The 15,439-nt window shown below is 44.4% G+C and overlaps 1 protein-coding gene across 1 annotated transcript in view; it reads left to right on the top strand.

Annotated features, from left to right (window-relative positions):
• The window catches only part of LOC122552587 (collagen alpha-1(XII) chain-like), a 275,375-nt gene that overhangs the window by 121,494 nt on the left and 138,442 nt on the right, over positions 1-15,439 (top strand). The window contains exons 31-37 of the mRNA XM_087991107.1: positions 2,970-3,099; positions 7,217-7,359; positions 9,558-9,687; positions 11,041-11,183; positions 11,433-11,562; positions 12,642-12,784; positions 12,902-13,031. Of these exons, the coding sequence (XP_087847233.1) occupies positions 2,970-3,099; positions 7,217-7,359; positions 9,558-9,687; positions 11,041-11,183; positions 11,433-11,562; positions 12,642-12,784; positions 12,902-13,031 (949 nt within the window). The remainder of the gene's footprint in view (positions 1-2,969; positions 3,100-7,216; positions 7,360-9,557; positions 9,688-11,040; positions 11,184-11,432; positions 11,563-12,641; positions 12,785-12,901; positions 13,032-15,439) is intronic.

Here is a 15,439-nt window from a genome sequence, read left to right on the forward strand (position 1 = left end):
GTTCCGTCTGCAGCCAGCAGACACTCCCAGCTTTCCACAACAGGATTTACTCAAGGCATTGGAGATCGGACAGTCAATCACACCCTCCCTTCTTGGAGGCTTGGACTTTCTACAATTTGCGAAATCATTTGACACACTCTTGCTTCATCAAATAATTACTATGTTTAACCTTCAGAAACTGCCAATGATACTTTCTAATAGCCTGAATAATTGTAGAGGAATATGTTATCACAGAATCCCTACAGTGTGGAAACAGGCCATCCGGCCCAGCAAGTCCACATTGAGCCTCCGAACAACATCCCACTCAGACCCACCTCATCTCTGTGACTCTGCACATTTTATGACTAATCCATCTAGCCAGCACACCGCTGGACACTATGGACAATTTAGCATGGCCAATCCACCTCACCAGCACATCTTTGGACTGTGGGAGGAAATCAGAGCACCCTGGGGAAACCCACGCAGACGCAGAGAGAAAACTCCACACAGATAGTTGCCCAAGGGTGGAATCAAACCCAGATCCTGGCTCTGTGAGGTGGCAGTGCTAACCACTGAGTCACCATGCTGCCCCAATATACTCTGGCTGTGGACTGAAATGCTCTACAATCCCTGGTAAGCCACTCAGTTCAAGAGTATTTCGGGGCAAACAAAATATACTGGCTCTACCATTGACACCCCATGACAGAATAAAGGAGGAAAGGATGTTAAGAAGAATCCACAGTCTGACATTCCTTTTGTAAACTGTATTGACTAATTCACTCGATAGATTCAAACATTCGCGTGTGTTCCTTTATTGAATAGTTCATGTATCAGTACCAACAAGCCTTTCTCAGACTCAGTTTGAAAAAACACAAAATAGAAAACACCAGTTACTGTTTGCTGTGTGCCAATAAATTGTTTTCCAGTAAATTGGATTACTTTCCTTGTGTTATGGCTAACCTTTTGATGTTTTTGTTTGAGTTAGTATCTAATCTGTCAAGAATAGAGAGGTTTTAACTAATCTTCAGTGACCCATTGTACTGGGTTATGTTGCATTGCACCATGTTCTTTATGCAAAGCAGACTTGTAGGTCATCTAAGACAAATCCATCCAAGAGGTTTGTTTTTAAAACTCTCATTGTCTTCATGTCGTAAAAAAAAATCAATGATGTTTCTCCAGGTGACTGCCAGAATGCCAACAGCACAATTTCTCACAATTCTGCTTCTTTCTAAAATAACCTTAGTACACCCCATAAAAATTACGCCCTAACTGGATATAACAAAGAAGGAAGACTTTAATCCACATTTAACACCCAGGCATTTTCAGTTACATTTGAGAAATTAGCTGCAATTAAGAACATCTAAGGTTTGATGTTTTGGAGTTCACACATTTTTGCATTTATATTGCACACAGCTACCATTTATCATGAACTTTTTCAACTTAGAAAATGGGAACAGCATCCTGCTCTGTAATATCACTCCCAGAAACAGAAAGGAGCTGTTTACTGTTGAGAAACAAAAATGTAATAACTTCCAGATGGCTCGCTGGCAGATTGGCAGCAGTGTCCGGTTTGAGGTAGCCCACAAATGGTGCAGGATTATAGAATCTGTCTACCAGAGAGCCTGCCTCTGCCAACGTGAAATGATGTGACAGCGTTGGACCCAAAAGGGCTGACAACCTCAACATATCCCCAAGCTCCTTCACATTTAATTAAAATCCAAGGATAGTGACTTTCTGAATGAAATTAGACTAGCAATGCCCCATTGACACAGGATGGCATTGGAAAATTTTCTTGAAGGTTGTTCGTGGCTGAAGCATTTAAAGCAGTCAAGAGGGAGCTTTTTTCAAAATGGTTTCATATCCAGACTTGGCTCTGGACGTTTTCTTCGCTGTGACATAAAACATTTTTAAGGCAGGATTTTGGACATTCAATGTCTGAGAGAAAGAAATGTTTCACAACCTCAGGATGTGTCACAATGTTTTACAGCCAATTAGATATTGTAGTCTCTGTAAGTCACATGGCTCTCATTCTGTGCACAGCAGGATCCCACAAAAAGCGAAGCATACATGACCAGGTGAGCTGTTTTATTGGTATTGATACCTGTTGGACTATAACCTGGTGTTGTGTGATTGTATCTTTGTCCACGCTAGTCCAACACCAGCACCCCCACATTATTGATATTGGTTGAGGAAAATATATGATCTATGATGTCAGAAGGTTTTTCTTTCAAGTAGTACAATAGAATCTTGTATTTTCACCAGACGAGACAGAATGCCTTTGGATCTTATTTGATAGATGGCATCTCCAATCATCATTGAGTCATAGAGTTTTTGACATCACAGAAAGGGGCCCATCAGTCCATGGAGTTTGCACCAATCATCAAACATCCATCTATTCGAATCCAGCACTTTCCAACACTTTGCCCATAGCCTTTCATGTTCTACAATAGTGTGGCAATCCATTAGTACCACATTGGGCTGAATTTTGTCTGACCTAGGACTGAGAATGATACTGCTAAGCTGCTGCCCAGTCTGAGCTCCATGTTTGCAGTGATGGACAGTGTGGGAGGCCCCAATTCCTGGGACTGCAAAAGCCAGGCATTCCTTTCTTCAGTTACCCTTCTTTACAGATTGTTCAGGATAATTGAGGAAGGATATTCCAATGACTGGACAATCCAGAATCAAGGATTGCAGGATATGGGGTGGGTCATTGAGGATTGAAATGGAGAACTGAATTCATCCAGAGAGTGGTGAGTCTGTGGAATTCTCTGGCATGGAATATGATTGAGGCTAAAACACTGAAGGAGTTAGATGCAGTTTTTAGGCCTGAAGGGATCATAGAGAGAAATCAGAAACAGGATATTGATTTGAATGATCAGCCATGATCATACTGAATGGTGGAACAAGCTCAGAGGGCCTACTCCTGCTCTGATTTTCTATGTTTCCATATCCATTGAATATTTAACTCAAGGCATTTATTTCTCTTCAAGGTCACTGTGGGCGCCAGACAGAACAGCGTGGTGCTGCAGAACCTGGATCCAGACACGCCTTACTCAATCAAAGTGGTATCTGTCTCTAGAGCTGGAGATGGGGGACAGATCATTGGAAATGGCAGAACAAGTATGTTCGATGACCTTGCACATGATTGCTCAGTGTAGGGGTCGTGGGGAGAATGGTGGTTGGGGATTGGGTGGGAGGTTGGCTAGGAGAAATTACATCACCTGAGGGTTCAAAAACTGAACTAGACCAGCCATATAAATACTGTATACTGCGGTTACAAGGATTACTCAAAGACTGGGAATTGACCAGAGAGGAACCCAGCTCCCTGATCCTCAAAGTCTGTCCACCATGTACAGGGCACAATTCAGGAGTGTGATAGAATACTCCCCACTTGCCCAGAGGTGTGGAGCTCCAATAAACTTTTTCCAAAGTATCCTGTTTGATTGGCACTCCATCTGCCAGCTTCCAATTTTGCTGCCTCCACCACTGATGCTCAGCATCAGCAGTGTGTAACATCTGCTAGACACTGTAGTAATTCACCAAGGTACTTTCAGCAGCATTTTGCAAACCCAGGACCTATACCAATCAGAAGGTCAAGGGAAAGCAGATACATGGGAACACCACCAGCAGCAAGTTCCCCTTGAAGCCACATACCATCCTGAATTGGAAATATATCACTGCTTTATGTCAAAACCATGGCGCTCTCTCCCTAAAAATACTGTGAATGCTCCTATATCCCAAAGACTGCAGTGGTTCATGAAAGCAGCTCACCATCATCTTGTGGAGGGTAAATGGTAATGGGCACTAAAAGCTGGATTAGCCAGTGACCTTTGTATCCAATGAATTAATTTTAAAACTGTACAGTATCTCTGTGATCTTTGACTTTAGTAGCACATGTAGATCATTCAGCTCCTTAGTACGGTCCATCATTCTGTCCAAACATCTCTCCTCAATATTAACCTAACAAGAAAGGGGCAGGCTTAATCATTGGCCAATAGAGTATCACAATTGGGTGGATTTATATCATGTATTCAACTATTTACACTGGGTGAGTGAAGTTCGAAACCAGGAGTTATTTAACTTTATATTCAAAATTCCCTGCTCTTCATTAATACTTGATAACCTAATTTTCAAAATAATAATGTCCCTTTCTAAAGCCTCAGTTGCTTCTCAATTCCTTCTTGGGCTGATGGAATAGAATTCTGCCTCTTCCTCCACATGTGTCCCGCAGTGGAATGGAATTTTCAACTTGCCTGAGTGCAATATCAAAGAGATCCAAAACCCATAGCACAAACTAGTTGCTATTTGGCATCAATCTCACAGCCTCCTTCAAAAGGAGCTCAAGAAAATAATTGTTTTTTTCTAAATGTAAAATAATTAGTTTGGGAGTAAGGAAACCAAATAGTGGAGTATGTTTTGAATAAATCAGCAGCAGGCCGTGCTGATTGGGAAAGGGATTTGGGGCATTTTGTGGAGAAGTTATTGAAACCACCCGCTCAGTGTATGGTTACGTTGGGAAAGGCAAGTAAACTTTCTGGTTTCTTAGCAATAGGATGGAGTGTAAATCAAAACAGGTGATGTTGTTCCTTTAGAAGAAAGAACATTCATTTAATTAGTGCCTTTTACAACCTCAGGACATTCCAAAGTATTTTGGAGCCAATTAAATACTTTTGAAGTGTAGTCACCATTACACTTCTGTAATACACGAAATACAGCAGCTTCGTTTTGCACAACTTGTCACAATCAGCAATGAGATAAAGAAACAGTCAATTGGTATCATTAATGACAATTGATGGATAACTGTTGACTAGGTAACTTACCTCCTGACTTTTCAAAACCTGGCCACCATCTACAAGGCACAAGTCAGGAGTGTGATGGACCACTCCCCATCTGCCTGAATGGGGGCAACTCCAACAACACTCAAGAAGCCTGACACCATCCAGGCCAAAGCAGTCCACTTGATTGTCACCACATCCACTACCATCCACTCCAATCATCACTGGTGCTCAGTAGCAGCAGTGTGTACTATCTACAGAAGCACTGCAGAAATTCTAGAAAGATTCTCAGACAGCACCTTCCAAATCCACAACCACTTACATGTAGAAAGTCAAGAGCAGCAGATATGTGGGAAAACCACCACCTGCAAGTTCCCCTCCAAGTCAATCACCATCCTCACTTGGAAATATATCGTTATTCCTTCAGTGTCACTGGGTCAAAATCCTGGAATTCTGTCCCTAAGGGCATTGTGGGTCAACTTCTAAAATGTGGACTGCAGCGATTCAAGAAAGCAGCTCACCACCATCTTCTCAAGAGCAACTATGGATGGGCAATTAATGCTGCCCCAGCATTGCCCATGTCCCAGAGATGACTGAGAAAAAGTTGACAGTGGAGATTTTCATCAAAATATGCCACAAGATCATTTCTTCCCCATCCGAAAGGACCTCAGTTTATGTCACAGCAGCTCCAATCAAACTCCAATAGTGCACTGCAGTGCCAAGTGGGCCATGCATTCACATTCCTGAATGATGAGGGGCTGCTTTTGTTCACAACGGTTTTGCAGTATTAAGCAGGAATGAAGAGTCACTCACGTTTCAGAATGCTTGCCCCGCCCACTCAAATCCCTGAGGACTGATGCAGTTTGTTTAAAAGATTTGAGATCTTTTTTGAGGGCGGCATGGTAGCCCAGTGGTTAGCATTGCTGCCTCACCTGACCTCTCACCCCCCATTTCCATTGCCCTTCCCGCTCCCTCTCCGAAATGACCAGCCTTGGCCTCCTTCATTGCCACAGCGAATCAGATCGCAAATTGGGGGAACAACACCTCATCTTCCACCTAGGCAGCCTACAGCCTGGAGGACTCAACATTGAGTTCTCCAATGTCAAATAACCTCCCTCCCCAGTCCTTCCCCTTCCCTTCCATTCCTCTGACTGACCCTTCCTTCCAGCTACTGATTGGATTAGTTCCTCCCATCGACCAACCAGGCCGTACCCTCTACCTGTGTTCACCTATCCCTACCTCACCACCCTGCCCCTCTCCCCACCCAAAACCCTCCTCCGCCCTTCCCTTTATCTGGAGCTTCCCTGATACCCACCCTCAGCCCTGAAGAAGTGTTATATCTGAAACGTTGACTTCTCAACCTCGTGATGCTGCCGGGCTTGCTGTGTTCTTCCAGTCTCATGCTGGTCTACCTTGGATTCCAGCATCTGCTGTAATTTTTGTCTCCACATATGCCAGTGACATAAAAAACTCCTGGGATTTGCAGAAGCGGATATCTACGCATTCATATTTTCCAAATTTTCCATCTGGTGGGTGAATCCAGAACAAGCAAAGGTGGAAAAGGAGGTTGAAGTACAGATGTACTGTGAGGTATAGCAGGCTTGATGGATTGAATGGCCTCCTCCCCACTCCTTTGCAGGCTATGTAGCTTGCATGTGGCAAATATGAATGGCACCCGGTAGCTACTGGTGTCGGATCAGTCATTTACTCGATAACAGTTCCAGAGACAATGTGGTTTTGCCAGGATAGTCCTCGTTTTCATTAGATGTCCTGGTGTCCCAACAATTTCCTAAAGATACTTCAGATTTCCCAGTTTTCACCTTATCCCTTTAGAGTTGATGCCCATAAGCCTTGTGTATGCTCTCATAGCATCTTACAGATCTCTAAGCACAGTAAAAAGACTTTGGCCTTTCATTTCTGCACCAGTCAGAAACAGTTACATGATTATTCTAAACCTGCTTTCCATCATTTGACCCATAGCCTTGTATGCCATGGCATCACAAGTGTACATCGAAATCCTTCTGAAATGTGATGAGGATTTCTGTGTCTCCCACCCTTACAGGCACTGAATTCCTGATTTACACACCCTCTGGGTGTAAAGGTGTTTCCTCAAATCTCCTCTAAACCTCCTGTCCCTCACTTTAAATCTATGTCCCTTAAATCATTTAGCCCTCCATTGAGAACTGAATGGCCTCATTCTATGCTTTCTGAGAGTGAAACTTGATACCTCTGAGGGTGTGAAGACCACATCTAGCTCTCTGATCACATCTCCCATTGTGAGTTACTCACTCAGTACAGACTGGGAATCATTGCCTAATCCTTTATGCTGATGGACTCTATTTGAAACCATGGTTTATGTTGGGAGACACAAGTTGGTAGCGCACAGTGGAAATCAAGGGAGCATTTGGGAGCTCTGTCTAGGCCCTTCATATAAAACCATCTGAAATGTTTGTGTTTTTCAGAGCCACTTGCTTCTGTTCGAAATCTCAGGGTGTACAACCCAACAACGAGCTCGCTCAATGTGATCTGGGATCCTGCTGAAGGAGTTGTACGTCGCTATAAGATTCATTATGTTCCAACAACTGGAGCTGGAAATGAAGAAGTGGTGAGCATCACAACTCAGTGTAGTTCATTGCTAAATGTAGCTCAGGGCTTACTGCAGATGCAATGTAGCGATAGTCAACAGCATCGAGTGGCATTTCCATAGCGCCGTTAATGCTGGGAAACCTTCCCAAGGTGCTTCACAGGAATACGATCCATAAAATGTTGACATTGACTCACGCAAAGATGTAAAAACAAACCTTGGTGAAAGTGGTAGGCTTTAAGGAATGTGCTCAAGGAGGAGAGAAGGGTAAGTACAGCAGAGAGACTTATGGAAGGAATTCCAGGGCTTCAGGCCCAAACAGTTGAATTATAGAATCCCTAAAGTGTGGAAACAGACTACTTGGTCATTGAATCCACACTGCCCTTCTAAAAAGCATTCTACTCCAACCCAACCCCCTTCCCTGCAACCCTGTACTTTCCATGGCCAATCCACATAATCTGCGCATCCTTTGACTGTGGGAGAAAACCGGAGCACCCAGAGGAAATCTACGTGGACGCAGGGAAAATGTGAAAACTCCACACAGAGAGTCAACTGAGGTTCGAATTGAACCCAGGTCCCTAGCACAGTGCTAACCACTGAGCCATCAAAGGTGTGGTTGGCGATAGTGGAATCAGGGATATTGAGGGTATGCAAGCACAATCTGATGGTGATTGAGTAGGAAACGCACCACACATTTCACTATGACTGCTTATGCTATCTATTAATCTCTTATTTAGTCCCTATACCAATGACACACTGTCAAACAAATGTCAGGGGTGTCAGAGCCCTTGTGTATACTTAAGACTGACACAAATGGATTCTTGATCAGTGGAGGAATCAAGGGTTATGGGGAAAGGGCAAGAAAGTGAGTGTGAGGAATCTCAGAACAGTTGTGATCCCCTTGAATGGGAGGGCAGGCTCAAGGGGCTAGATGGCCGACTCGTGATCCTATTTCTTCTGGTCTGTGGAAAGGTTACTGCCTTACAGCTGGAAATTTGGGGAAATCAGTCCTTGCTTCCTTGCATGAATATGATCTCTGTCAAATTCACAGCAGCAAGACCCAGGAGCTTCATCCCAAGGTTTTGAAATGATGTTTGTTTGTGTCTGAGGACTTATTCATGTTGCTATGCACACTTCTAGAATACTTTCTCCTCGTTGAGTAGCTGTACGGAGTTTTCTGTAAATAGGACTTAGGACCAGAGGGAAATAAGTGTAATCACAAAGTCATCACTGCACAAAAAAAAGGCCATCCACTCCATTAAGCCCATGCTATCCATTGTTCTACTTGACCCTCATTGTCTTGTGAGTTTATTTCCTTCAACTGTCGACACCCATTTGAATTTCCTTTTGAAACCATTGACCATCCTTGCAAAGATCCATGAACTTGAAGCTCCCAGCTCCTCTGTTTTTTTTTGATTTTGAACTTAATTACAAGAATTAATAAAGGCACTGAGCTTTATATAGAAAGAAAGAGCTGCTATTTGTATGCTATACTTTACAGCCATTGAAGTAAGTTAGATATAAGTTCACTGTCAACCAATTAGCGCACAGCAAGCTCTCCTTGTTAATTAAGAAATTAATGAGCAATAAAACTTTATTCTTAGTATGTGGGTCATCACAGGTAAGTCAGGCATTTATTGCTCTTCATAATCCGATTCAACTGCTAAACTACTTCATTGGCTGATTAAGGCTGATATGGTACTGGAGTCACATGGAGACCCAGAATGGGTAACTTCAACAAGTTTCCTTCCCTAAAGGGCCTGAATGAAGCAATGTTTACAAGTGGACAGACAGCCTTATGATCACTTTAACTGGGATCAAATGTTTATATTTCTTTTTTGTTTGAAACTGAGTTGAGGCTGCCCGTTGAGAGATTTAAAAATCACACAGCACCAGGTTACAGTCCAACAGGTTTATTTGGAAGCACTAGCTTTCGGAATGATTCTCCTTGAGCAGTGCTCTGAAAGCTAGTGCTTCCAAATAAACCTGTTGGACTATAACCTGGTGCTGTGTGATTTTTAAATCTCTCAACGGGCAGCCTCAACTCAGTTTCAAACAAAAAAGAAATATAAACTTTGTACACCCCAGTCCAAATCATTGAGAGAATTGAATTTACACTCTAATGGACTATTAGTACATTAACAACACTGTGGCACAACTGAATTCCATCCAATAATATTTGCAGATGGTGCTGAGTTGTGTTGCCTTTATTTTGCCAGGTCACTGTGCCAGGAAATACACACAGCACGGTCCTCAGGAGCCTGAATCCGGATACACCTTACAAAGTGACAGTGGTTCCTGTCTACAGCGAAGGTGAAGGTGCTCGTAGATCCAGTACTGGGAGAACATGTAAGTGCTCAGTAAGATCATGACCTAAAGCAGATAGTTTGCTTTTCTTCAGGTCAAAAGCTGGGTAGCTTAAAACAGAGCATAGCAGAAATGATTTCTCTCAAAGGATCATGAATCATAGAATCCCGACAGTATTGAAGCAGGCCATTCAGCCCATGGAGTCCACGCTGACCCTTCGATAAGATCCCACCCAGTCCCACCCCCTACTCTGTCCCTGTAACCTTGCATTTCCCATGGCTAATCTACTTAGCCTGCACATCCCTGGACACGACAGGCAATTTAGAATGGTCTAACCTGGACTGTGGGAGGAAGCCCGCACAGACACGGGAAGATTGTGCAAACTCTGCACAGCCAGACACCCAAGGGGGAAATTGAACCTGGGTCGCTGGTGCTGTGAGGTAACCTGTGAGTCACCGTGCCATCCTTTGTGGAATTCCCCCCAGAATGTAGTGGACCACATTAATTGGGGATTGCTTTCATCAACATTGACTTTCACCTTGAACCACAGCAGTGTGTGTGAAGATGGGAGTCTCAGCATCCCGTTGAGAAGGGGAAGTGCACTCCAGTCATCTGCAGGCCATGTCGTATGTTTAGATCAGAGTGGTGTTGGAAAAGCACAGCAGGTCAAGCAGCATCTGAGGAGCAGGACCTCGGATGCTGCCTGACCTGCTGTGCTTTTCCAGCACCAGTCTGATCTAAACTCTGGTTTCCAGCATCTGCCATCCTCACTTTTGCCTAGGCCATGTCATATGCAGGGGCAAATTTTATAGGCACTGGAGGTGATCAATGTTTTGCCAAATTGACCAGTGTATCGGTCTAGTCAAGTCAGTGCATGATTTTTAACATTGTTTCAGTCAAGCCCAATCCTGTTTTCAAAAGAAGTTTGCAAAATGTTCCAGCAGACAAGAGAAAGATCGAATTGATCTAAACATATACCATCGAGGGAGCATTGATTTCCTTATTATCACTCCTTTGTCTCCCATTAATAATGGGGACAGTAGTGCTTTGACTGTGTAATGTATCCCATCCTAGCCCACTTTGTGACCTCATTGTCATCTCAAGATACAGCAATGGCATTTGGAACTCCAGAAGTTGCACAGAGGTAGCTATTCTCTCACCACCACCTTCTCAAAGGCAATTAGGGATGGGCAATAAATGCTGGCCCAGACAGCAACACCCATGATTCACAAGTGAATAAAGCAGGAAATTCTCCCCTCTACATCTTGACCAACAAAATGTATTGAGCTGCATGATTAGAGAGAGAGAGAGAGAGAGAGAGAGAGTGTGTGTGTGTTTGTGTGTGTGTGTGTGTGTGTGTCATAACTGTAATACAGTCTTTCTTCCTATGTCTAGTAATCCGTGGGGCACCTGGAAACGTTCAAGTCTTCAACCCATCACCAAACAGCCTGAATGTTCGCTGGACCAGTGCACCGGGGCCTGTGCAGCAGTACAGGGTGGTTTATGCACCACTGACTGGAACCCAACCCCCTCAATATGTAAGTCACCATTACCCAGAAACCAGTACAGTAAGGAACGTTTCTGACTGATTCATTTCGCTGAGCTTCAGTGCAGTTTGTGATAATCTAAAACTAAAAATGACTGTGTAATCAGTTTGGCTTCACTCATTGGCACGTTAGTAAGTTGCCATCTGACTGCAATATGAATGTTGGCTGTGGGTTTATGGACTCTGATCCTTTTTTTGTGATTGTGTATATGCTGATGTGGATCTGCTGTTCGCTGTTCAGGTTGTGGTGCCCGGAAACACCAACAATGTGCTCTTGCAACGTCTGCAACCAGACACAAAGTATTCTGTCAACGTGGTAGCAATGTATGCTGATGGGGAAGGGGATCCGCAAGCCAGCGAGGGCCAAACATGTAAGTTCAGTAGCTGTTCACGCATCTTTATTTGCGTAAGCCCATGTGCATGTACCTGTTGTGTCCATACATCTGTGCGACGATGAATGGGTGCATTTTGTATGAATGTGACTCTAACTCCGATACAGCTATCAGGAGTGGCTGATGAGGCAGAGGCTATTTCCTGTCTCTAAGCCTGAAGAGTGTTCTGATCAAAATCCTTAAAAGTTCAAAAAGATCTGAGGGGATGGACAGTGAGACATGACCTCAGAGGAAGGAGGTGAACGCAGTTGAGAGAGTACAGAAAAGATTTACAAGAACAGTTCCACGGATGAGAAACTTCAGTTCTGAGGCGAGATTGAAGACTTTAGGACTGTTCTTCTTGGAGAACAGGGACTAAGAGAAGATTTGATTGATATTTTCAAAATCATGAGTAGCCTAGATAGGGTAAGTAGGGAGAAGCTTTTCATGCTCAGTAAAGGAACAAGAATGTGAGGGAGTAGCTTTAAAGTGATCTTCAAGAGAAGCAAGAATGACGTTAGGGAAAAAAAAAACATTTCACTTAGCAAGTAGTTAGGGTATGGAATGCGCTGACAGGAAATGTGGTCGAGGCAGGTTCAATTGAGGCATTCAAGAAAGCATTAGGTGGTTATATAGATAAAAATAACATCCAAGGGTAAGGGGATGAAGTAGGGGATTGGCTCTAGGTAATTTAATGAGATAGGGCAGGCACAATGGGCTGAATGGCCTGCAACAATTCTGTGATTCTGTGACATTTGGGGGATCACAACTAAGGGCCATAAAAATAAGACATTTGCAAATAAAACCAAGAGGAAGAACGTTCTTTACTCACAAGAAGTGGTTAGGGTGAGTTGAATGCAATCCTTTCATGGGGAGCTGGAAAAACACCCGAAAAGGAAAGGAATAGAAAAATCTGGGGATAAGGGTAATGAAGTGGGGGGTGGTGGGAGGTGGAGGAGAGACACCGATATAGTTGGGATGAATGGCCTGTTTCTGTTGTGTGAATTGTCTGTGATTTCTCCTGCACTTGGTGCACATCACAATCATAATTGACATTATGTTTCCCCCCATCTGCACAGTAACCCGGAGTGGACCCAGGAATATGAGGGTGTATGATGCTACAACCAACAGCTTGACTGTGAGCTGGGATCATGCTGAGGGTCCTGTTCAGCAGTACCGGATTATATACGCTCCCACTGTCGGAGACCCCATCGAGGAGTTTGTAAGTGCACTCAACAATCCTTCCCTGAGTTTCAGATCTTTGAATTGGTCACTTTTATCTCCTTGCTCCATCCCTCCGCAGTGGGCTTAACTCATGGAATTGTTTCCTGTTTTCCAGACCTTTGTTCCTGGAAGGCGAAACACAGTCACTCTGCAGCCCCTCACAGCCGACACTCCCTACAGAATAAGTGTTGTGGCGATGTACGAGGATGGAGATGGAGGACAGTTGACTGGAGACGGGAGGACAGGTGATCACTCTTTCTTTGTTGTTTTGTGTCGCTTGTAAAATTATCTCTGGTGTTTGTTGGCCAATTCTTTGAAAAAACAGGAACCAGTGTATATTCTCGTGATTCGCTCAGATGCAGAGATACTGCAGTGTGATTTGGATGGGCTGAGTAAGTGGGCAAATGCACAACAAACACAGCATAATGTGGATAAATGTACCCACTTTTACAGCAAAAATAGGATAGCAGATTATTATTGGATGGCTACAAATTTAGAGAGGGACATATTCAATGAGTCCTGGGTGTCCTTGTACGCTTGTCACTGAACATAAGCACGCAGGTATAGCATGCAATCAAGATAGTAAACTGTTGGCCTTCATCATGATAGGATTTGTGTACAGGACCAAGAAATATTGCTGCAACTGTACATTGGTGAGGCCACACCAGCAATATTGCATGCAGTTTTAGTCTCCTTATCTGAGGAAGGATATTCTTGCTATGGAGGGAGTACAGCGAAGGTTTATTGAGACTGATTACATTAGATTAGATTACTTATAGTGTGGAAACAGGCCCTTCGGCCCAACAAGTCCACACCGCCCCGCCGAAGCGCAACCCACCCATACCCCTACATTTACCCCTTACCTAACACTACGGACAATTTAGCATGGCCAATTCACCTGACCTGCACATCTTTGGACTGTGGGAGGAAACCGGAGCACCCGGAGGAAACCCACGCAGACACGGGGAGAACGTGCAAACTCCACACAGTCAGTCGCCTGAGGTGGGAATTGAACCCGGGTCTCTGGCGCTGAGGCAGCAGTGCTAACCACTGTGCCACCGTGCCACCCACTGATTCCTGGAATGGCAGGAATGATGTATGAGGAGAGATTGAGTCGGTTAGGACAATATTCATGGGAGTTTGGAAAAATGAGGGGGGATCTCCAAGAAACCGTGAAAAATTCTAGCACGTCTAAAGAGGTTAAATGCAAGAAGGATGGACCCTATTATGTTGGGCAAGTCCAGAACCATGAGCCACAGTCTAAGGTTAAGGAGGTAAATCTTTGAAGACTAAGATGAAGAGAAACATCTTTAATGAGAGAATGGTGAGCTTGTGGAATTCACTAGCACAGATAGTGGTAGAGGCCAAAATACTATATGTTTTCAAGAAGGGGATCAGTACAGTTCTTGTAGCTAAAGGGAGTCAAGAGTTTGGTGCTGGGAAAGCACAGCAGGTCAGGCAGCATCCGAGGAGCAGGAGAATCGATGTTTCAAGTTTAAGCCCTTCATCAGGATGAAAGTCGATTTTCATGCACCTTGGATGCTGCCTGACCTGCTGTGCTTTTCCAGTGACACAGTCTATACTGGATGTTCTGACTGATGAACACATGCTGCCAAATGCCTTCTTCACCACCCTACCTACCTGTGAGACCACTTCCAAGGAACTATGTACCTGCACCCATGGGTCTCTCTGTTCAAAAACATGCTCCAGGGCTCTTTCATTAACTATGTAAGTCCTGCCGTGGTTTGTCTCACCAAAATGCAACACCACAGATTTATCTAAATTCAACTCCAATGCCATTCCTCAGCCCACTGATATTTCAAGGATAAGCTCTTTATCAGGAATGTCACCTACTCTCCCTGCAATCAGCCCTGCCCCAGCTCAGGGCCACACTTGCCCAGACCTGCAAGGGATCTCTGCTGTGCTTCATCCTGAGAAGAATCTGCAGACTCAACATACGCTTTTTCTCCAGCTTATCGGACATTAAGGAAAGTAAGTGCATCAAACTTCCATGTACTTAACCTCCAAGCTTGGGATTCCTCAATCATTTCAGAACCTTCTTCCGGCCTCAGGAACTGCTCGGACGCCATTTAGCCACGTAGCCACTACAGTCACCACTACAGCAGCCAATGATGCCGTCACTTCCACCCCCGTCACCCCACAGCCCGCAGCCACTACTGACACCATTGCCTCCGCGATCGCTGGCAAGACAACAGCCTCCAAAACCACTGCCAGAATCACCGACAAGGTTAACTGACACATCACCTCCGCTCCCATACTTGCCGCCACCTCAGCTACTTCTGCCCCCACCGACATCACTCACTGGATCACCACTGACAACCACACCACACAGAACGTCACTTCCACTCCCGCGGATGCCACTGAAGGCACCACTTCCACCAACCCCCGACCTCCCATTCCTGATGAAGAACTTATGCCTGAAACGCCGACTCTCCTGCTCCTCAGATGCTGCCTGACTGGCTGAGCTTTTCCAGCGCCTCACGTTTTGACTCTGATCTCCAGCATCTGCAGTCCTCACCTTCTCCCTGTCTTCTTAGATAACCTTCCTCACTCTCCACTGTACCACCAATTTTGGTGTCATCAACAAACTCACTAAACATGCCTCCTATATTCTCGATTTGGTGTGCCGGTG

This window comes from Chiloscyllium plagiosum, unplaced genomic scaffold, assembly GCF_037043375.1.
Source record: "Chiloscyllium plagiosum isolate Xiang-an unplaced genomic scaffold, Cpla_swu_hap1 HiC_scaffold_10, whole genome shotgun sequence".
NCBI classification, from domain to species: domain Eukaryota; kingdom Metazoa; phylum Chordata; class Chondrichthyes; order Orectolobiformes; family Hemiscylliidae; genus Chiloscyllium; species Chiloscyllium plagiosum.